Source organism: Abramis brama (assembly GCF_963993115.1).
Source record: "Abramis brama genome assembly, chromosome: 4".
Taxonomy (NCBI): domain Eukaryota; kingdom Metazoa; phylum Chordata; class Actinopteri; order Cypriniformes; family Leuciscidae; genus Abramis; species Abramis brama.
In genome coordinates this window covers 58,632,924-58,656,056 of record NC_139966.1, presented here as the reverse complement: position 1 = coordinate 58,656,056, position 23,133 = coordinate 58,632,924, and the positions used below count along the sequence as shown (strand labels likewise).

Below are 23,133 nucleotides of genomic sequence, written 5' to 3'. Positions count from 1 at the left end.
TATTTTAAAATATGACGGAAGAACAAAACATTAAACTTAGTGAAGGTTATCTGACCAAATTATTTGGCAAAAAAGGCAAACTGCAGATATTCAGGTTTTTAGAAAAACAGAAAAGCTCACAGGAAAAATAATGCACTGAAAACATAATCAGTTATTAAAATTTCACTGGTTCTCTTGTTTTTGCATGTGCTCATAATTTTCTCAGCATGATTTTGCATGATTTTTCGTTGCATAAAAACAATAGACTAAAAGCATAACTACACACTATTCTTACAAAATCTTTAACACATTTTTAATAATATTTAGATAAAGGGTGAAGATGAAGATCCCTCCGGCTGGTCAACACGTTTGGCCATTACTGTACGGCAGTTCATTAATCACCTGATCTTCAAACCATGCGGAAACATCATAGACTAGAAAAATAGGGCAAAATTAAGACACTTTTATGAGGATTTCAAGCTTAAACTATAAACGAGGAGACATTTATCAATAGAAAAGGATTCCGTAGCATCAACTCTAATTTGTAATAATTTTGCATAATGCAAATCAATTTTTAAAAATACATTTAAATATAAAAATAAATGTTTTGGTGTCTTAATTTTTTGCAGACTCACTATTGGGTGATTCAGAGGTTGAGGGCGGCCATTTTGAGTCGACATCATTATAGTCCTGTAGTTTGCACTTAAGAATCAGTCTTGCTTTTATCTTCCTTATAATCTGCACATATTGGGATCCAAGGAAATGAAATGTCAGATAAGGCAGCAAAAGAAGCCATAAAAAACAACGACATTAACTTAATTGTTAGGCTAAGAATGAAATCAAGAGTATTGTTAAGAAAAGGTTGAAGGAAAGGTGGCAATATATCATTTTGAGTGGCCCTAAAATTATATATATATATATATATTGTTGTTGTTGTCCAGAAAGCTTATTTTATTTCATTTTAATTATTTTTTTTATTTTTTGGGGGGGGGGGGTAATTTTATTTAGCTTTTAATTACTAGATTTGATCAATAAATAATAAATAAATAAATAAATAAATAGTCATTTAAGCACATTCCTCATTCTTTCAACTTAAATTCATAATAACTCACAATTTCATGCATAACCCTTTTAATTCAGCTCTAAATATCTTACATTGTGTGTCTTTGTCGACCTCTTGTGGAAAAATAATAATATAACATGAGATTTCATAAGAATGACATTAAGAGTATTGATAAGAGAGGGTTGAAGGAAAGGTGCCAAAAACAATGGGATGATAAGGAGAAGAAAGATCCATGGTCTTATAGAATTGAAAGGAAAGTGGGAGAGAGATGAGAAATGCAGGAAAAACAGGAGAGATGAGATAATAATATCAAGGATGAGATCTGGACAAGACTAAACAGTACACTTTATAAAATGTGTAAACATGAGACGGGAAGTTGTGAATTTTGTGGAAAGGAGAACTGGAACATGTGCTACTGTCAGGAATACGAGCCTGAAAGAGGGATTCTAATGCTAAATCTATAGCAAACATAAAAATGCAAATTATACAAGGAGATATTTTACAAAATAACTCGGGGAAATTTAATAATTTAATCATTTGAAAAAAATAAATAAAAAAAATGTGGGAGAGGATATAATTATTATTATTTTTATTTGTTAAAGGGAGAGAGTGTGTCATTTCGATCCACACACTCCATAACGCACCATTTCGTTGTTTGTCAAATGTTAAAATTTCAAAAAGAAGAATAAGCTTCCTTATAAAAGTCTCGTACTCTTAGAGAAGTCTTACTTTTTACTAAGAATTTTTTGACACTTAAGTCAAAGCTTAAGACTATTCTTAACCCTCTGAGGTCTGAGCTGTTTTCTGGGCCCTGGAGGTGTTCTGACATGCTCTGACATTTCTGGTTATTTCTGTTACTTGTGACATTTTCATGGCTAAAGTCTAATTACACTGTATTCAGCACAAACTCTGCTACAATAATATATCAGCAGCATGTATGTAAAAGTTTGTAGTTTTGAGATAATGACATTTATGCGTGGTTTTTGAAAATACAAAAAAAAATTCTCACTGAAATAAGGCCATGAAACCCATACTGATTATTTCTTCACAAGACTTTTGAAAATTGTATGACGTAGCCTAGAATATTTGCTGCAAAACTATGTGAAAATCACCCTGACTGCTCATTCAGATAAGACAATATATTGATTTAAAAATTTTACGACGTGTTTTGTGTGAAAAAGCCTTATGCGAGAGCTCATTAATATGTAAGCTTTTCTCACCTGAGAAAGACAAAGAACCTCCCCTAACGGCCCTATTAGGAGCTATCAGGCCCCTATCATTCTGAGCAACCTTGCACAATACTGTAAATGAGGAGATTTAAAAAATAATGGCTTTTAAATTGTTTGGATTTATTTACAACACAACATAATCCAAAGATACACAACAAATGCCAAAAAAGCACTTCAAAGACAGAGACCTTTGTGCCATTCCTAAAAACATTGTACATACCTTTCATTTCCAAGATTTTCACTTTACCATGTTCACGTACTGAGACTCATGTGAATGTTGAAGTCCTCAGTGGCATCTGGGACCTGAAAAAAAAAAAAGTGAACATACTGATATCAAGAGAAAGGCCTGCATGATTTTGGAAATAAATATTAGATTTTTCTGGTTAAAATTGCTTTTTAAAATTCCTTTTTAAAATTCACAGAATACACACACACACACACGTTTCCAACGATATATAATATAATGAACACCAGGTTTGTTGTGCCTTGTAGGCATAAGGTATATGCGCAGTGCGGATAAAATAATAATAACAATAAATAACCTATAGCAGCCTATAAATCTTCCAAAAGAAGCTAGAGAAAAATATATTGATTATCATGTTACTTCAAATGTTTCCATCCGTTATGATGATATGAAATGAGATAATAATAAAAACATGAAGCCGTTTGGTGCGTTTTGCTTTCATCCAAAATATGATACATTCAAACGCGATCGCTTGCAAAATATGATGCATTCAAACGCGATCGCTTGCAAAATATGATACATTCAAACGCGATCACTCTCAAATATAAAACATTATGGTTACCATAAACATATCTATGTTTGAGCAGATATCCACAAACACAGTAAACACATATGATACATTCAAACGCGATCGCTTGCAAAATATGATACATTCAAACGCGATCGCTTGCAAAATATGATACATTCAAACGCGATCACTCTCAAATATAAAACATTATGGTTACCATAAACATATCTATGTTTGAGCAGATATCCACAAACACAGTAAACACGGGTCTAAATATTATAATATTCCCCATATATCTAGCAACAGTTCAGCTGCAACGTGACATTTATGCAACAATAACAAACTAGGCTATGTAAGAATTTCTTACCTTATCTTTCTTGTCTTCAAATCGCGTTCTTCTTCTTCTGAGGTAGCCTAAATCCAATGTAAGCTCAGGCACGTCTTTCAAACTCGACGAAAAGTGAAGTGAAGTGTTTTGTTGTTGAGGTAACGAGCGCGTTCGCGTTCCATGTGGAGATTTGCATGTGAATATCTTTTGCGCGAGTAGGCGTGGCCAAATTAACTGTAATGAGCAAGCGTTTGAGAAGCTGGACATCTTGTTGGTTTTATACAAATTACTTAAACAGAGAATATTTGTTTTCGTTTTGAATCCGATCATTTAAAAGTACACACTTAAATGTTTATAAAGGTATATGGCTCATAAATGTGTGACAAGTATTCGCTGAGTTTTGTTTCAGTTTATAGACGTGCTCAAGAAAAAAAAGTTCACCGCGACAGAGAGGCAGAACGCACACCCTGTTTATTTTCTTTATTTTACAAAAGCACAATGTTTTGATTTGATTGTAAGTGGACACATACAAAAGGAGAAATATCACAGATTCTTTTTTTATATTTCTTTTTTCTGTATGACCATAAATGATGGAGTAATTTAAGTTTATAGTGCTACAATGTGGAGAAAATCCGGCAAAACGCGTCGGCGCGTTTGTCGACCTCAGAGGGTGCATTGTGTAATATTTAGGAGGATCTGTTGACAGAAATGCAATATCATAAACATAACTGTGTTTTCAGTGGTACCTTACATTCTACGGTGGCCCTGAATGGACAAACGCGTTTCGTCACTATGTTGTTCTTCGTGTAAAGAAGCGAGCTAAAGTCAGCGAATAAAACACTGACACAATGATGAACAAGTAACAATAATATTCGCAATCATATCGATTTACTGAATAATTAAGTAAACATCATAATTGATCTTTGTAAAGAAACCTCATTGTTTAACTGGCTACTCTCTGCTGTCTCAGACGACGACATCACTTCCTGTCGGCCACCGTAACTTCTGTTGGGTGCAGTTCACAACCTCACCACTAGATGCTGCTAAACACCACACACTGCACCTTTAAGAGCATTCCTGGCATACGGGCCTTTGTTTTGAGTTTCTGCAGACTCGGAGCCTGCATCTACAGTCCCGCACCCAGAGTCCCGCATTCTCAGACCCCTCGTTTTTCGAGACAGCGCCTCCTATAAATCGGATAAACATTTGAAGAACTTAAGCCGAAACGTGAGTAGCCTATCGTCAATTTTATTTAGCGAAACATACTCATTCGATTTCTTTTTTAATCAAACTACTTTATACTTTACTACTTTACTTTATAGCTCATCGATACACAAACATATGAATAGTCCATTTAATATTTGTAAAGATAGTTTGTAACAAAATTTGAGCCGTTAATGTATGTTTTTTCGCCTTTTTTCCCCGAAAATATTTTGATAGCTAACGTTAGCCTTTAACCTTGGACTTTTTGTAGACAAGCCATTGTAAAAGTTGTATTAAAATTAGTTGACATTAAAGTAGACCAATTAATTAAGTGTGTTAATATCAAAGAATGTCATCATTAATTATTTAATCAGATTTACCTTTTGACCTATTTTTAATTACCGGACCTTTTCTCCTAAAACTATAAATTGAATTAATTAATGCCGGAGTAATTATTTTACTTTATATAATTTATGTAGACTACTTAAATTAGTTCGTATAAAACGTAAGTATTAAAATTAATCAATATTAATTTAACTGTGATATGAAGTTATTGCCAGCCATTTACAACTCATACAATTGCCTAATGATCAAATTTACTATGCCTTCACTGTATTAACCAGTCTATGGTATTAACATGTGAGCTAGAATGTGTCATTTGGCCTTTTGTTTGGGTTGCTTCTTTTAATTTGTATTGACTGAAATGTTTTATATATTAATTTATTTATTTATATGGACAGGCCATCATTCATGGCCTATGTGAGATTGATTATCAATGATTTATGCCAGTTTTGTTTATTTTATTTGCCAATTTCTATAAAAATGCTCTCTGTTGCAGGGACATACACGTGTGTGTTTGTGTGTGTGTGTGTGTGTATGAGATAGAAAGTTCGTTCCACTTTGGGTTTATGCTCTAGGACCAGACCTTGATTTAAATGTACATTTTTTTAGATTTATGCCAGTTTTGTTTATTTTATTTACCAATTTCTGTAAAAATGCTCTCTGTTGCAAACACATACATTTGTGTGTTTGTTTATGTGTTTGTGTGTGTGTGTGTGTGTGTGTGTGTGTGTGTGTGTGTGTGTGTGTGTGTGTGCGTGTATGAGATAGAAAGTTCGTTCTACTTTTTATTTATGCTCTAGGACCAGACCTTGGTTTATATGTAGAAATTTTCAGATTTATAATGGATTTAATTTTATTTTTTTGACAAACAAAATAAAAAAAAGTCATTTTTTTCATTTTCCCATTCATTTTCAATGTGGGGTCATTTTGACCCCAAACAGCTTAAACGGTAAAAAAAAATTTACACACCTTTAGAACAACCAAATCAAGCCCAGTTTTTTTGTGCATGTTTAGATAGGTTATTTAGGAAAAGTCCCAGAGTTTCATGCCCCTGATATGAAGGTAACATTTTTAAAAAATGAAAGAAAAGTCCAGTGGGGTCATAATGACCCCAAACAGCTATTAAAGGTTAAACCATTAAAATGGAGTTTAGGAAGATATATGTAACCACAGTCGTTAGCTTTGGTTAACTATTGAAGCCTTTTCTCTTGTCAAAAGGCTCAACGCGACCGCCGACTTTGTTTGCGTGCAGATTAATTTCCGCCTATTTTAGACAGCCTAGTATTTTGGTATTGCGCACTCATATCTCTTAAACGTTTAAAATGCAGTTTAGGAAGATGTATGTAACCACAATCATTAGATTTGAATAGTTCTTAAAGCCTTATCTCTTGTCAAAAGGCTCAATGCGACCGCATACTTTGATGAAATCTGTGTCCATACCATTCTAATCAATGACAGTGTAACCTCGTATCTCCCCGCTCCCAAGTCATAAATCTCCTATCTCCGATTAAACATGATTTTGCGGAAATGTTGTGTTAATGTTGGTATACAACAGTATATGATAGAAATATAAGTTATAATACCAACTTTAACGACACAATGTTTAATAACTCAAAAAATATGCAGTTTTTTTAATTTCCTGAAAAATAATGGTTTTGGAGATACGAGGATTCCGCCTGACAGCGACGATTTGCAAAAAAATTTTTTTTATTTATTATTACACAATATTTTTGACAATGGCATTCATCTTTTATTTTAGTGAAGTCGAGGAATTGCAAAAAGAATGAAAAAAGAAGGAACATTCGCCTACCAGAAAGTAATTATTTTACCTTATGCATTTACATTACATTTTACATTTAGCAGACGCTTTTATCCAAAGCGACTTATAAATGAGGAATTTTTTTTTATGCAATTGAAGATGAAAAGTAAAGTCACTAACACAATTCTTTCTTCCTTTTTTCTTTGCTTTGTCCTGTTTACAGCAAGATGTTTAGGTGATCGTTAAATAAAGTACAGAATTGTTTATTATTGGTGTTTTGTCTATTCTTATTTGAGTTTTGCTTTGCATTCAAAATATCAAAAAACAGGTTTTGTAATGTTAGCATGGTATAATGTTAATTAGACCATTTGAACTGAAAGAAAAATTGGAATTTGAATAGAAAAAAACACTGTAGCAATATAATATCACAATATTTTTCAGAAGATAGTTCAATCTGTAATTGTATCCCTTCCATCAGTAATTTTCTTTCAATTACACCCACGCTCAAAAAATAACTACTGGGTAATTTGTTAGTCAGAGAACACTGGGTTTTTCTGGCACATGAATTAAGCAGGGAACACAATCTTATTATTAATATTTATTAATATTTATTTGGATCACTTTAAATAAAACGAGACAGTAATATTGCATCCTATTGTTTTCAATGGCATTTGGATAAGGGTGTTATACGATCTTCGAAACAGTAGGAGGCGCTGTCTCGAAAAACGAGGGGTCTGAGAATGCGGGACTCTGGGTGCGGGACTGTAGATGCAGGCTCCGAGTCTGCAGCTTCATAATGTTGGTTTCTGCTCGTGAGTTTCGTTTCCTGGGAGAGAGTTAACCCATCAGGTGCTGATCTGGAGTCAGTGTTCAGAGAGAAACTCACTCTCTGACCCGTATATAAACTCAGTAATCATGGCGGAGGACACGATCCTGCAGGTTCTGTGCGGGAATCACGGAGCGATGGATTACGAGCGACTCCTGGACATTTCATTCGGCCTGACAGAAATATCTCCTCAGAATTCCCTGGATAAAATCCTGCGGGAAAGCGGCGCCTTCACAGTCATACAGCGGGACGGAAGTAAAGAGGTTTTCGCCCAAGCTAACGTCAAACTGTGTCGAAGGAGAGAGTGTGACGAGCAGTCCTGTGGAGACCTTCACATGTGCAAATATGAGCTGATGACGGGGCGCTGTAACAGGTGTGTGGAGACCGGGGCAAGTTGTCACAGCACTTGAAAATCGAATTTATTGGATAACAAACATATGATGAAGAAAGAAAGATGTACAAACACACTTTACAATCAGAACAATCCACTAAAACATCAGCTGATTCATTTCAAACACACTTCATACATTCAGTCAAGAGAAAATATATAACCACGTGATCTGATGAATATGGAAGTCCATTTTTTTCCACGTGTCATGAAAAAAATGTCATACTAATCAGAAGTATGACATAACAAGTATAAATTATGACATAGTCATAATTATGAGATGAAAAGTTAAAACTATGCGATAAAAACTTGAAATTATGACATACTAAGTTATAATTAAGAGATAAAAAGTCATAAATATGAGATTAAAAACTTGAAACGATGTGAAATTATGACATGAGTTATAATTATGAGATAAAAAGTCATAATTATTAGATCATTTTTATCAATTTTTTTCATCTTAAATTGAAACTATGCGATAAAAACTTGAAATTATGACATACTATATTATAATTATGAGATAAAAAGTCATAATTATTAGATCATTTTTATCACATTTTTTCAACTTAAGTTGAAACTATGCGATAACTTGAAATTATGACATAAGTCAAAATTATGACAAGCTAAGTCATTATGAGATAAATAGGCCAAGTCAAAATTATGACATACCAAGTCATAATTATCAGATTACAAAATAGGAATTATGGCAAACGAAGTCATAATTCTGAAATTAAGGTTATGTTTACACAACAACGTTTTAAAAATGGAAAAGTTTTTCCTTTGTGTTTTTGAAAAGTTTAGGTACAGACGGCAGTGTTGTTTATCCCGTTCACACGGATCCGCGATAACGATTAAAAACGCTGTATTTTGCTGCCAGGCCAGTAGATGGCGACGTCATGTCTCCGTTCTCACAAATTTGCGTTTATGCAGTTACACGGAGACGATATTGGTATAATTTTCAAAAACTTGCAATTTGTGTTTTCAGGCCCTCCGAAACGCCGTTGTGAACGGGCAAAAGCGAATAAAATGTTTTACTTATATAGTTGTAAATGGCCCCTAAAAAGTCTAAGCTGAGATAATTGATGTTGACATATCAAGTGATAACATGCTTAATTACTTAAGTTATAATTATGATGTTAAAAAGTTGTCTTCATGTCATAATTGTAACTTTTTATGTTATAATTATGACTTAAAATGTCATATTATTCACTTTTTATTATGATTTGTTTTTATGTCATAATTAAGCTTTACTAAAGTATGATTTTTTTTTCTTTTTTATTGGTGGAAATAAGCTTCCACATTTTATGTCATAATTATGATTTACCAAAGTATGATTTTTTTTCTTATCAGATTACTTATGATGTAACGAGTAAAGTAACGCATTACAAGTAACGTGTGTGTGTGTGTGTGTGTGTGTGTGTGTGTGTGTGTGTGTCTAAGGCACGGCTGCGGTTTTGGACACCAGCAGCTGCGATCCGAGCACAACATGAGGATCCTGGGAGCGCATCACCTGACCCGTCTGAGCCGAGAGGATCTGCGTGTGTTATTACTGCAGTCCGACAGCGGGCTTCTCCCCCCCGTGAGCCACCGATCACATGATCAGTTATTCCTTCACAGTCACAGCGTTAGCGCTGGGCAAAAAACTTGATTGTTCGATTAATCGTTTTTTAAAATGTGGTCGATTCACCATCGATTCTCCAAGGCCACAAATCAATTTTTTTTCCCATATTTATTTATCAATCACCCAAAAGCCAGTATTAGTTTTCCTCCACTGTCCATAGGCTTGCAGCTTGCATGCTGGGAGATTTTATGTGTGTTTTATCTTAGACATAAAATAACCTGATCCCGTTTGATCAAGGCATGCGACGGTTCCAACTTGTCCAATTTTCAGGATAAATTTTTCGTCTTGCATCAAAATCCAGTCTATTCATTGCATGCATTTGAAATATAGAGTTTAATATACAGGTTTGTGGCTCTTAATTTTTTTTTATTAATTAACCACTTATAAACTTATGTTCACTGTTCTTTTTTATAAATATACGATTTGTATTAAATCTATCTTCATTGTGTCGAATCTGGAATCGAAATCGAAAATCGAATCGAAATCAAATCGAATTGAGAGCTTATGAATGGAATAGAGTGCCGAAGTTATGACGTCACTTTGTAGGCCAAAACGCGGAAGTGAGTTAGCATTTTAGCACTACGGGTTCCCTCGCCCTAAAGTCTATGGGTTTTTTGAATGGGTTTTTGCTAAATCGCCTGAAATAAGGTCTGTGGTTAACAAAGCCTCTAAATATTTTCACGTTTTGATCTATGACATAAAACACACCAGTTATAACCTGCTTGTGATTTTTTTAAACTTTATTGTGTCTTGAAAACGGTGGTTGCTAACAAGTTGCTAAAAGGGACTACATCCTTTGGCGGGGACTTTAGACGTCATCATGACAAACATGAAATCTCTCACTAGCCCGCGTTTCAGCTTCACGGTCTTAGAAGTTTACCTTTCAGTTAAGATACATAACGTTATTTTTGTTTTGTCCCGAGATGCAACCACAAGTCATCGAATGAAATCTCGTTTGACCATTTTCCGTCGGATGTTACCCAGCGGAGACTCTGGGTTTGTGCCAGATGGAGTAAAAAAGGCTAGCAGTAGCAAGAATAAGCGTTTTTCATAACCAAATTAACAGCTAAAATACCTTTTGTCTTTCTCTTAAAATATCTAAAAGCTTGTTTACTTTGCCACTGTTTAATAGATTAGATCCGCTGCAGTTTTATTAAAGGCTAACGTTACGTTGAGAAATGTTTAATTAAAATATTCAAAATAATACCTGGTTTATTGACTTTTATTGTAACTTGTTTGGATATAATTATAGAAAGGGTGGGTCCTGCACCCTGATATTTGTGAACTTGGCTTTTACCCACTTATAATAATATGATTGTATTTGTAAACAGCATTACCGGTAGTTAAGGCATTAGGTAACAATGATATTAATCTTTGTTATTTTAGTAGTAAATGTTAACTATATTTAATGTGCTATATAAACGTGGACAATTCCCAGAGAACACGCTGATATGTATAGCCTTAATGCACTGTAAGTTGCCTGTCTGACACACAAATTAAATGTTAAACTATTGTATACTACTTGTATACTATTGTAACTACACTCCAGTCAGCTCACAGTAATGTGAATGTGAGATAAAATTTACTACACTGGCTCTCACATTGGGGCTTGTGGATTACCAGGTAAAAATATATAACGTTAGAAAATGTTAACAAAATTAGTATTTGTGGTTTATTTAGGGAACATATATGGTTTAATTATAATATATTATAATAAGCATTTGCTATTGGACAATTCTCTTTAAATTCAACATATATAATTATATACAACTATTATATTAAATGTTTGGAATTTAACTGTGTTATGCTTGTTCAGAGATTATTTGTATAGTTATCTTAAATACATAGAACACTATTATAACTCCTCTATCTCTCCCTAGTTTTACTTATCAAGGCTCGATTAACCTTGTCCCTCATGCTGGCCCTTACAATACCGGCAAGTAAACCAGAATCTAAGCTGCACTGTTCATGTCCAGATTTATAGTGGTTCTCTCCTCGATCTATGGTTTTTCTATCGTCTAAGAAAAAGGACTGGAAATTGATACGGCCATTACGTTAGTGCTTCTGAGAAAGGGCGTTTTTTTCCTGGCGAATTAGCAAATGGTATGCAAACATACAATCAAACATAATACAGTGAAAGATAATCTTTAAAGTTTATTTGGGGCACAATGATCAGGCATAATAATCTTAATCACAAAGAAAATAATATTAAGGTTTATATAAACTAACAAAATAATAAACGAATAAATAAAACATTAACAAAAGATAAAAAAAATCTCAGAGAGGCACGCATAAACAAAATTAGTTTCTAACATTTTTGGAAAAAACGAATGGGCAATATTTCTCATGAAAAAGTGGATAAGTGTTCATACCATAGACTGTAAAAATAGGTTCATACCATAGACTGTAAAAAATAGGTTCATACACAGCGCAGATCATAATGAGCGAGCGTGTTTTTTAAAATAAAGTTTGAGGAAGCTTGATGATGACGTTGATCCGCGACCATGGTGAGCTGGTGTGCTGTAGTCCGTTTATAGCGTTAGCATTTTATATCTGACGGCTTTATTTAGGCTTCAAAATGTATACATTTTGGATTAACTTGTAAAGATTATCTTGATAGACAAAACGTGTTAGGGTCACAACTCTTTGTTGAACACAGATCTTATTTTTTGCGATTTTCCAAAAGTCTATGGGGAAAATGCATTGCTTTTCGATCGAGGGAACCCATGCGCCGCTAACTTCCGGGTTGGCCTACAAAATGATGTCATAACTTCGGCACTCTATTGGAACATCTGAATCGAGACCCAGCCCTATGGGCGGCGTGACCAAACATTTATATCACACTATTTGTCAAAATTATGCTGCTTTTACGGAATATGATGGTATTTTTAATTTTTTCCCAGCATGCCTGGGTGTTAACCACATGTTCTACTGACTGAGAGAGGACATCCTGCAGTAGACTGAGTTATAACACCCTATTTTACTGTCATGAGTGAATCCTGTCTTCTTCATCACAGGTGTGTGTGATGTTCAACCGAGGCCGAGGGCCGGACGGGCTGTGTCCCGACAGAGAGAAGTGCACTCGACTGCACGTGTGCGAGGACTTCATCCGGGGACGCTGCGGCCTCGCGGACTGCACCCGGACCCATGACTTCCACGAGCCTCGCGTGAGAAGAGTCCTGTTCTCCAGAGGAGTGTCTCATCAGCTGTTGGACAACCTTCCCTTCATCTACCGCAACATCCTGGCTCTGAAGACCCGAGAGGAGCGCGCCCGGACTCGCAGGATCGAGCCGGAGACTAACACAGGTGTGCTGGGGGCAGTGGTGTGTGGAACTGAGTTATGTAATCAGATTACCTTTTCAAGTAACTAGTAAAGTAACGCATTCAAATAAGTAACGCAAGTTTCTTTGTTTTCCCATTTGTTGACTGACAGCTCTCCTGTCCTCATGTTGAGAGAAACCGAGGCGTTGTGTGTGTGTGTGTGTGTGTGTGTGTGTGTGCAAAACACACAAATATGTTGACAAAACTCAAATGTAAAGCAATCAATTGCCTCAATTTTTAAGTTAAGATATTCCAAGTTTAAGTAAGCAGAACTGGCAGATTTTTTCAAGTTAAGAACATGTAAAATGTAAGAGTAAACTAATTCATACTTTTAACTTTAAATTTGCATGTAACCTCAATGTGAATATTTGTATTAGCATAAACCTAGCTAGCTATAACTAGCTAGTTCAATAAATGCTAACTTGTTAATTTGCTAACATGTTCACAATAGCATTGTATAGCACTTGTTGTGTGAGTGCAGCAATATAATGCTTTAGACATACTTACTCTCAAACCACGATGGTAACTCTCTTAAAACCAACATTAACAGAAATTCTTCTAAATTAGCATAACAAAACATTAATCACTACTAAATCTCCCACTTAACATTAATCTTGCACAAAAAAAAACATTATATTACACTTAATTTTAGCATTTACTCTCCCTTTCGAGTGCTATGGGCAAAGCATGCTGGGAAATAGAAATCCCAGCCCAGTTTCAGTTAAACTTAAGTTCGTCTAAATTAAAATATATATTTTCATAAAACTCAAAACAATGAAACGGTTCAGTTTACTTAAAATATATCAGTTCTGTAAACTTGAAAGACAAAGAAAGTGCTAAATACTCTAATTAATACTCTCTATAAACTAATTAGTTTAATTTAAGTTTGTCCTACTCAAACCAATTCATTATTTTGAGTGTTCAGGTTTACAGTGTGGTTTATTAGTAAAGCAACGAGAATATTTGCCTCATATTCTGATTTTATCTCGTCTGCAGAGAACGAGATCTGCCTGTCCTTTCTCGTCAGAGGCTTCTGCGGAGACGGTACGTGTGTGTGATAATGTCTCGGGGGTGGTTGCTAGGGTGTTGCTATGTGGTTGCTAGGGTGTTTCTATGTGGCAGCTCTACAGAAAACAATAGTGTCATTATATGTTTTGTTGATTCAGTTTAGTTCAATAGAGTGTCAATGTTGCAAAATTCATCAATTATGAAATGAATTCAGATCTAAAATAACAAGTGTCATTATTTAGATCTTTTTTGGTGACGATGATCGACTGACTGAATATATTATAAAGCTACTCACTAAATACATAACCAAAACACTTGATGAACTGCATTCACCTTGTACCGGACCAGCTGTTTTTAATTCCAGTCATATTTTAACACCACATTGTTCATAACAAATACATATACACACATGCAAGAAGTCACAGTGTGAACAGAAATAAGGCACTTTGCTCTTTATTGCTTTGTGCATCTTTTATTGTTGGGTTGTTATTGAAACACACTGCATTAGTAGATCAGTGAGATTCAGATATCAGCGTTTCTGTCTGCAGATGAATGCAGCAAAACACACTTTAAAATGCCCTATAAGTGGGAGGTGAAGGTGGGCCGAACATGGCACGACTTACCCAACAGTCAGCAGATTGAGCGTGATTACTGTGACCCGTCCAACATTCACAGGTGTGTATGTGTGATAGTTCAGAAAATCATGTCGTTCCTTTCGTTCACCTTCGAAACACGAGTGTTATATAACTTATATATTACATATTTTTAACCCAACCTCCATGTCTATGGAAAACTGAATGAATAATATGTGTTACGTCTTTCCGCTCCTGGACAGTTCTGGAAACGAGCCCATTTGTTTTGAGGAAATGACTCTGGGTTTGGACGAGGTCCGGCGTCTCTCTACAAAATCCTCTGCGCTTCTTCCCGACTTCATGCCCCTCACCACCTCCTGGACCTGGTACTGGAAAGACGAGTACAACCGCTGGATTCAGTACGCATCAATAGTATGTTTGATCAACTGCATTCGTCTGCTTAAAGTGTTAAAGAGCAAATCGTTTCTGGTGATCAGTGTTGGGGGTAATGCATAACAAGTAAAGTAAACCATTACAAGTAACGTGCATTACGTAATAATATTACTTCTGTGATGTAACAAGTAACGCATTACAAGTAACGTGCATTACGTAATCATATTACTTCTGTGATGTAACAAGTAACACATTACAAGTAACGTGCATTACGTAATCATATTACTTCTGTGATGTAACAAGTAACGCATTACAAGTAACGTGCATTACGTAATAATATTACTTCTGTGATGTAACAAGTAACGCATTACAAGTAACGTGCATTACGTAATCATATTACTTCTGTGATGTAACAAGTAACACATTACAAGTAACGTGCATTACGTAATCATATTACTTCTGTGATGTAACAAGTAACACATTACAAGTAACGTGCATTACGTAATCATATTACTTCTGTGATGTAACAAGTAACACATTACAAGTAACGTGCATTACGTAATAATATTACTTCTGTGATGTAACAAGTAACGCATTACAAGTAACGTGCATTACGTAATCATATTACTTCTGTGATGTAACAAGTAACACATTACAAGTAACGTGCATTACGTAATCATATTACTTCTGTGATGTAACAAGTAACACATTACAAGTAACGTGCATTACGTAATAATATTACTTCTGTGATGTAACAAGTAACACATTACAAGTAACGTGCATTACGTAATAATATTACTTCTGTGATGTAACAAGTAACGCATTACAAGTAACGTGCATTACGTAATCATATTACTTCTGTGATGTAACAAGTAACACATTACAAGTAACGTGCATTACGTAATCATATTACTTCTGTGATGTAACAAGTAACACATTACAAGTAACGTGCATTACGTAATCATATTACTTCTGTGATGTAACAAGTAACACATTACAAGTAACGTGCATTACGTAATCATTACTTCTGTGATGTAACAAGTAACGCATTACAAGTAACGTACATTACGTAATAATATTACTTCTGTGATGTAACAAGTAACGCATTACAAGTAACTCATTACAAGTAACATGCATTACGTAATCAGATTAACCCAGATTTTTATGTAACCAGTTACTTTAGAAATTTACACATTATTTGAGTTACTTTTTTTTTTTTTTTAAGTAATGCAAGTTACTTTTCAGTTTAAATAATTTTCTTAATACAGTAATGATTTGACCTGCAAGGTCTGGAAGAGAGCGTAATGCATTACTTTCTGTAAAAAGTAACTATATAATTAGTTTTTTAGGGAGTAATGCAATATTGTAACATAATAGTTTTAAAAGCATCCTACCCCATCACTGCTGCTGATAAACAAGTTTCCTTTCCTCAGGCAGAGATGCACCGACTGTCTTCAGTCAGCAGTGAGAAGCTGGAGCAGAGATATCAGGAGTATTTACAGCAGGATCAGGAGGATTCTGGGATCAAGTTCACAGCGGGAAACCGTTTCTATGAGCTCAGTTTCACAGGTTTGTTGTTATAAGCCAGTGTTCTGTGCGGGTTTCAGATTTGAACGCAAAACTTTACAATAAGGTTCATTAGTTAACATTAGTTAATGTATTTACTAACATGAACTAACAATGAGCAATACATTTGTTACAGTATTTAGTAATCTTTGTTAATGTTAGTTAATAAAAATACAGCTGTTCATTGTTAGTTCATGTTAGTTCACAGTGCATTAACTGATGTTAACAAATGCAACCTTTGATTTTAGTAACGTATTAGTAAATGTTGAAATTAATATTAACTAAGATTAATAAATGCTGAAGAAGTATTGTTCATTCTTAGTTCATGTTAACTAAGGTAGTTAACTAATGAACCTTATTGTAAAGTGTTACCATTTGAACATCACTAATAATCTTGTTCACAGACATGAAACAACGAAATGAAGCTAGCGGCACAGAGAGACCCGTCAGGCGACGGCCCGCGTTTGTTTCATCGGTCGACGTCCAGAAGGCTAAAGCGAGGTGACGGCGCTCACAAGTGTCCTGTGCGTTGATGTTATGCTTCTGACTGTTGTCTTGTGTTATTCTGTGTGATCTTTGTTTTCCAGAGGTTGCAGTGCCAGCAAGACTACATTTTCTAAAGGTGTTCCTGGATTTTGGGACCGTACTGCGATTCCTAAATCTGGATTTCAGGTTCAGTTTTTTGTCAAGTCAAGTCACCTTCATTTATATAGCGTATTTACCAATATAGACTGTTTCAAAGCAGCTTCACAGTGATAATAGGAGATTACAGTAACAGAGATTGTTTTGGCTTTACAGCAGATCTAGAATAAAGTTATTGTCCAGATAAAGTTAGTTTTAATTGATTCACTTCCGTTGTAAAGATCATTAGTTATTAACTTGGGGGCCGCTAACACGACACCGCTCTAACAGAAAACAGAAAACTCATAATGTGTTCTGGCCATTCATTTGCACAACAACAGTGTTTGGAGCTCGAGAACACAAACTTTGAAACAGGATCCAAAGTGCAAGTTTTTGTAACGATCCAATCATTTCATCATCATCGCTGCTCTCTAATAAACAGATCTCTTGTTTATTTGCAGAGAGTCTGTCTCCCGCCGTCTCACAGAGATTACGTGAGAGTCCAGAAGCGCTTCAATGAAACTCTGAGGGGTTTTACTGTCCGACAGATCGAGCGTGTGCAAAACAGGGAACTCTGGGAAAACTTCATGACGTGGGTATCAGTTCAGGCCTGTTGAGAAGAACTGATTACCTTGCACAAATCTTTAATCCAAGTTTTATTTGCATAAACATACTTTTTCTGCAGGAAAAAAGAACAAATGAAAATTGCAAACAATGAGAAATGCCGTGAGTGGCTTTTATTCCACGGCACCAGATCCTCTCTTGTCGATGGAGTGTGTCACAGAAACTGTGACTTTCAGGAGGTTGAGGCAGCAGCTTATGGAAAGGGTATGTTTTATCACAAGTAGAACCCATCTAACTAAAACATGTTCTAAGAATGTTTTGTTAACATATGAGAACAGTATTCGTTCCCTGAACGTCCAGTTTTTTTAATCAGACTACTTTTGTGATGTAACAAGTAAAGTAACGCATTGCAAGTAACATGCATTACATAATCAGATTACTTTTTTGATGTAACACGTAACACGTAACAAGTAACGTGCATTACGTAATCAGATTACTTCTGTGATGTAACGAGTAAAGTAACGCATTACAAGTAAATGCATTACATAATCGGATTACTTTTTTGATGTAACGCGTAACAAGTAAAGTAACACGTAACAAGTAACGTGCATTATGTAATCAGATTACTTCTTTGATGTAACAAGTAAAGTAACGCATTACAAGTAACATGCATTACATAATCGGATTACTTTTTTGATTTAACGCGTAACAAGTAAAGTAACACGTAACAAGTAACGTGCATTATGTAATCAGATTACTTCTTTGATGTAACAAGTAAAATAGCGTAACAAGTAACGTGCATTACGTAATCAGATTACTTTTGTGATGTAACGAGTAAAGTAACACATTACAAGTAACGTGCATTACGTAATCAGATTACTTTTTGATGTAACAAGTAAAGTAACGCATTACAAGTAACATGCATTACATAATCAGATTACTTTTTTGATTTAACGCGTAACAAGTAAAGTAACACGTAACAAGTAACGTGCATTATGTAATCAGATTACTTCTTTGATGTAACAAGTAAAATAGCGTAACAAGTAACGTGCATTACGTAATCAGATTACTTTTGTGATGTAACGAGTAAAGTAACACATTACAAGTAACGTGCATTACGTAATCAGATTACTTTTTGATGTAACAAGTAAAGTAACGCATTACAAGTAACATGCATTACATAATCAGATTACTTTTTTGATTTAACGCGTAACAAGTAAAGTAACACGTAACAAGTAACGTGCATTATGTAATCAGATTACTTCTTTGATGTAACAAGTAAAATAGCGTAACAAGTAACGTGCATTACGTAATCAGATTACTTTTGTGATGTAACGAGTAAAGTAACACATTACAAGTAACGTGCATTACGTAATCAGATTACTTTTTGATGTAACGAGTAAAGTAACACATTACAAGTATTGTGCATTATGTAATCTGATTACTTTTTGATGTAACAAGCAAAATAGCGTAACAAGTAACACGTAACAAGTAACGTGCATTACGTAATCAGATTACTTTTTGATGTAACGAGTAAAGTAACGCATTACAAGTAACATGCATTACATAATCAGATTACTTTTTTGATTTAACGCGTAACAAGTAAAGTAACACGTAACAAGTAACATGCATTATATAATCAGATTACTTCTTTGATGTAACAAGTAAAATAGCGTAACAAGTAACGTGCATTACGTAATCAGATTACTTTTGTGATGTAACGAGTAAAGTAACACATTACAAGTAACGTGCATTACGTAATCAGATTACTTTTTGATGTAACGAGTAAAGTAACACATTACAAGTATTGTGCATTATGTAATCTGATTACTTTTTGATGTAACAAGCAAAATAGCGTAACAAGTAACACGTAACAAGTAACGTGCATTACGTAATCAGATTACTTTTTGATGTAACGAGTAAAGTAACGAGTAACCCATTACAAATTGAAATGTTTTAAAAAGCAAATTTGCTTGTAAATTCTAATTTCCCCCCTTATTTGTCAGGGATTTATTTCTCAAAGGACGCCAGGTACTGGGACGAGCGGACTGATGGGTTTGCAGTGAGGCGTGTGTTCGCGTGCAGGGTGTTGGTCGGGTACTACACCAGAGGAGCGGCTCGTTTTCGCCAGCCTCCGGCCAAACGCGCTGAAGGAAGTCTGTACGACAGCTGTGTCGATGATCCACGTGACCCCTCTATCATTGTGGTGTTTGACAGGTCTCAGATCTACCCAGAGTTTCTTATTACGTACGAGGAGGAGAACAGGATTTTTGAGGTGGTGCGGTCGGGTTTTGGCGCGTGTGATGTCTCTCTAGCGGCGGGGATCGCTCAGGAAAACACAAAAGAAACAAAGCAAACCTCTAAAGCCACAGAACCAGAGCAAACCTCAGTCATCATCGACTCTGGATCTGCCAGCTCACTCAAGGGTCCGAATCCTGAACACACTTCATTCTCCGGAGGAACAGACTCTCTCATTACGGTCTTAAGTTCAACGTTAGACGCAACTGTGGGTGTCACCACTGCACTTCCTGTTTTAGCTGAACGCGCCTCCACTGCACTTCCTGTCTCAGATAAACGGCTCTTTACTGCACTTCCTGTCTCAGATGAACACCTCTTTACTGCACTTCCTGTCTCTGCTGCACTTCCTGTCTCAGATAAACGCGCCTCCACTGCACTTCCTGTCTCAGATAAACGGCTCTTTACTGCACTTCCTGTCTCAACTGAAAGCGCCTCTCCTGCACCTCCTGTCTCTGCTGCACTTACTGTCTCAAATGAATACAACTCCATTGCACTTCCTGTCTCAGATAAACGCCTCTTTACTGCACTTCCTGTCTCAGATAAACGCCTCTTTACTGCACTTCCTGTCTCAGCTGAAAGCGCCTCCCCTGCACTTCCTGTCTCTGCTGCACTTACTGTCTCAGATAAACGCCTCTTTACTGCACTTCCTGTCTCAGTTGCACTTCCTGTCTCAGATAAACACCTCTTTACTGCACTTCCTGTCTCCACTGCACTTCCTGTCTCCCCTGCACTTCCTGTCTCAGATAAACACGCCTCCACTGCATTTCCTGTCTCGGATAAACGCCTCTTTACTGCACTTCCTGACTCAGCTGAAAGCGCCTCCACTGCACTTCCTGTCTCCCCTGCACTTCCTGTCTCAGATGCTCCTAGAACGCCTCTCCATCCAGCTCTGACGGCTCGGAGAGCTGAGAGTTCACCGTGTCATCAGAGTGTGGGTGTCATAGATGAGTCCAGTCTGTCCATGGGATCCCAGAGCACAGTGAAGTATTCCGTGAAGAACATGCCGTCTCTTCCAGCGGGAGTGAACAGAACCGCTCAGAGTTGGTCTCGCTCCAGCGAATCCGTGTCGAGCTCCTCAACGCTTTCCTCTCACCACAGCCGCCTCCTTCCACACGATCACACGGCAAGCTCTTCATCAGGGACAAACACACACAATCCTCAAGCGCAGAAGAAGAAATGTGTTGTGATGTGATCTGTGATCATAATATGCGTCAAGTTGCATTAGCACGGCTAATATTTGTGTTTCGACTGTTCATTAAAACATTATCAGTCGAGTTTGAAAATTTAAGTTATTCAAATGTTTAAGGATATCAGGATGTGACTTTTTTGCATCACGACAATACTAAGTTTATTGACATGTTAAATATGAACCTGTACACTATCACAGATGTAGTGTTTACTTGTTTTGTTAATAAAAGCACTTCCTGTGTTATCCAGCATCATTTAGTCTCACATAATCAACATTTGGCACAGAATGCGTTTATGAACATTTGTTTTCAACAGGTGCTGCTTTTCTGCTTTTGATCAATGTCTGATTTATGTGTGAAATCTGATGCAGCACTATTATGGTGTTCTGTGATATTGCACTAATAGTCCCCTTTAAGCGGAATAAACACAAAAATACACAGATAAAACTGTCGTCTTGCTTCTCAATCATGTTTCCAGTCCACTAATCGAATCGAAGAAGCTTTACATCTTTTTCACTAGTGCAGAATCAGATCCTGAGCAGCAGCAGCGCACCTCTCTGGCTCTGCGCATGCGCGCGTATGTACCTCTCATTAAATATTCATTAGGATGAGACTGTTCGTCCAATCGGATGCGAGTAAATTAATGCGGCGAGTCCCGCACGTTCCCGTCATGCACCGTGAGCGCGAGCGCTGATGCTGGAGTCGGTGTGGCACGAGCACGGACGTTTCTGAGGTAAATAAACCAAATATGGCTTCATTTATGACATTTTTTATTTATTTATTGGCTTTTCTGTAATGTGTCATTACTGACAATTAGTACACAAGGGAAAATCTGGTAAATAGACTACATATTGTATTTTCCTTCTCCGGTTTTTGATGGTTGGGTATTTAAAGATACTGTGTGATAATATAACACGTCTAAATTAAGGGTAATTTTGAAAACCTCATAATTTCTTATATTTACCAACTGTGATTGTGATAGTGGATATTGATATTGATGTCGGTGAGGGAATCCCTTCATATATCGATCTATTCATTCTCAAACCTCACAGCCGCCTTTATTCACTTCTGTTTTTTTCTTTCTCCTCATTAATTATTCATCATGAAAATATCTGAACACTTATTATTCTTCTGTCCTGCGCGAGAACAGTGTTATTTATTCTGTGTATTCTCATCACACACTGGCAGACGCTGTTAGATGTCATTCCCACTGCGCATGCGCTCATTTTTGACTTGACTCATGTATTTGACTTAAGTGTTATTATCATAGGGTTATTATACATGTCAATCAAACGCGACGCGGTAAACCTGTCAAGCGCGTAACGGCGTCACACTACAGCTCATTATCATATTCTAGTTATTCTAATTAGCTGTGGGTGGGTGTCATTGTTGAGCAGCACTTTCTTTCTATTTTTCTTTTTTTTTACCCTACTTTTATTGTGTATAATTAATTTAGCATGGGATTAACCAACAGAAAATTAGAGATTATTTATTTATTTGAGATATCCATCCATCCTTCTATCTATCTATACATCCTTCCATCCATCCATCCTTCTATCTATCTATTTATCTATCCATCTATTTATCCATCCATCCTTCTTTCCTTCCATCCATCCTTCTATCCATCCATCCTTCTATCCATCCATCCATCCTTCCATCCATCCTTCTATCTATCCATCTAACCATCCATCAATCCTTCCATCCATCCTTCTATCTATCCATCCATCCTTCCTTCCTTCCATCCATCCTTCTATCTATCCATCCATCCATCCATCCATCCATCCTTCCTTCCTTTCTTCCATCCATCCTTCTACCCATCCATCCTTCCTTCCATCCATCTTTCTATCTATCCATCCATCCATCCATCCTTCCTTCCATCCATCCATCCATCCATCCATCCTTCTACCCATCCATCCATCCATCTTTCCATCCAGAGTGAGTGAGTGAGTGAGTGTGAGTGTGTGTGAGTGTGAGTGAGTGTGAGTGAGTGAATGAGTGTGAGTGAGTGAATGAGTGAGTGTGAGTGTGTCTGAGTGAGTGAGTGTGAGTGTGAGTGAGTGTGTGTGAGTGAGTGTAAGTGTGAGTGAGTGTGTGTGTGTGTGTGAGTGAGTGA

General features: G+C 36.2%; 2 protein-coding genes and 1 long non-coding RNA gene across 3 annotated transcripts in view; 2 read left to right on the top strand and 1 right to left on the bottom strand.

Moving 5' to 3' along the window:
- Positions 1–327: 327 nt before the first annotated feature.
- On the bottom strand, positions 328–7,663 carry LOC311081504. The gene is made up of 3 exons (XR_014605897.1): positions 7,542–7,663; positions 615–717; positions 328–413 (listed from the first exon to the last, which is right to left on the bottom strand). It is a non-coding gene; the product is annotated as an uncharacterized lncRNA (long non-coding RNA).
- On the top strand, positions 7,390–21,453 carry LOC311081503 (protein mono-ADP-ribosyltransferase PARP12-like). The gene is made up of 12 exons (XM_084112052.1): positions 7,390–7,854; positions 9,310–9,448; positions 12,508–12,796; positions 13,808–13,855; positions 14,368–14,494; positions 14,655–14,823; positions 16,218–16,353; positions 16,755–16,851; positions 16,938–17,022; positions 17,433–17,563; positions 17,657–17,799; positions 19,542–21,453. Exons 1-12 carry the CDS (start codon positions 7,571–7,573, stop codon positions 21,023–21,025), a joined length of 3,132 nt encoding a protein of 1,043 aa, XP_083968178.1. The 5' UTR covers positions 7,390–7,570; the 3' UTR covers positions 21,026–21,453.
- Positions 21,454–21,697: 244 nt separating this feature from the next.
- The window catches only part of syn3 (synapsin III), a 56,478-nt gene continuing 55,042 nt past the window's right edge, over positions 21,698–23,133 (top strand). The window contains exon 1 of the mRNA XM_084111273.1: positions 21,698–21,753. The gene's annotated coding sequence lies outside the window, so the exon portion shown is untranslated. The remainder of the gene's footprint in view (positions 21,754–23,133) is intronic.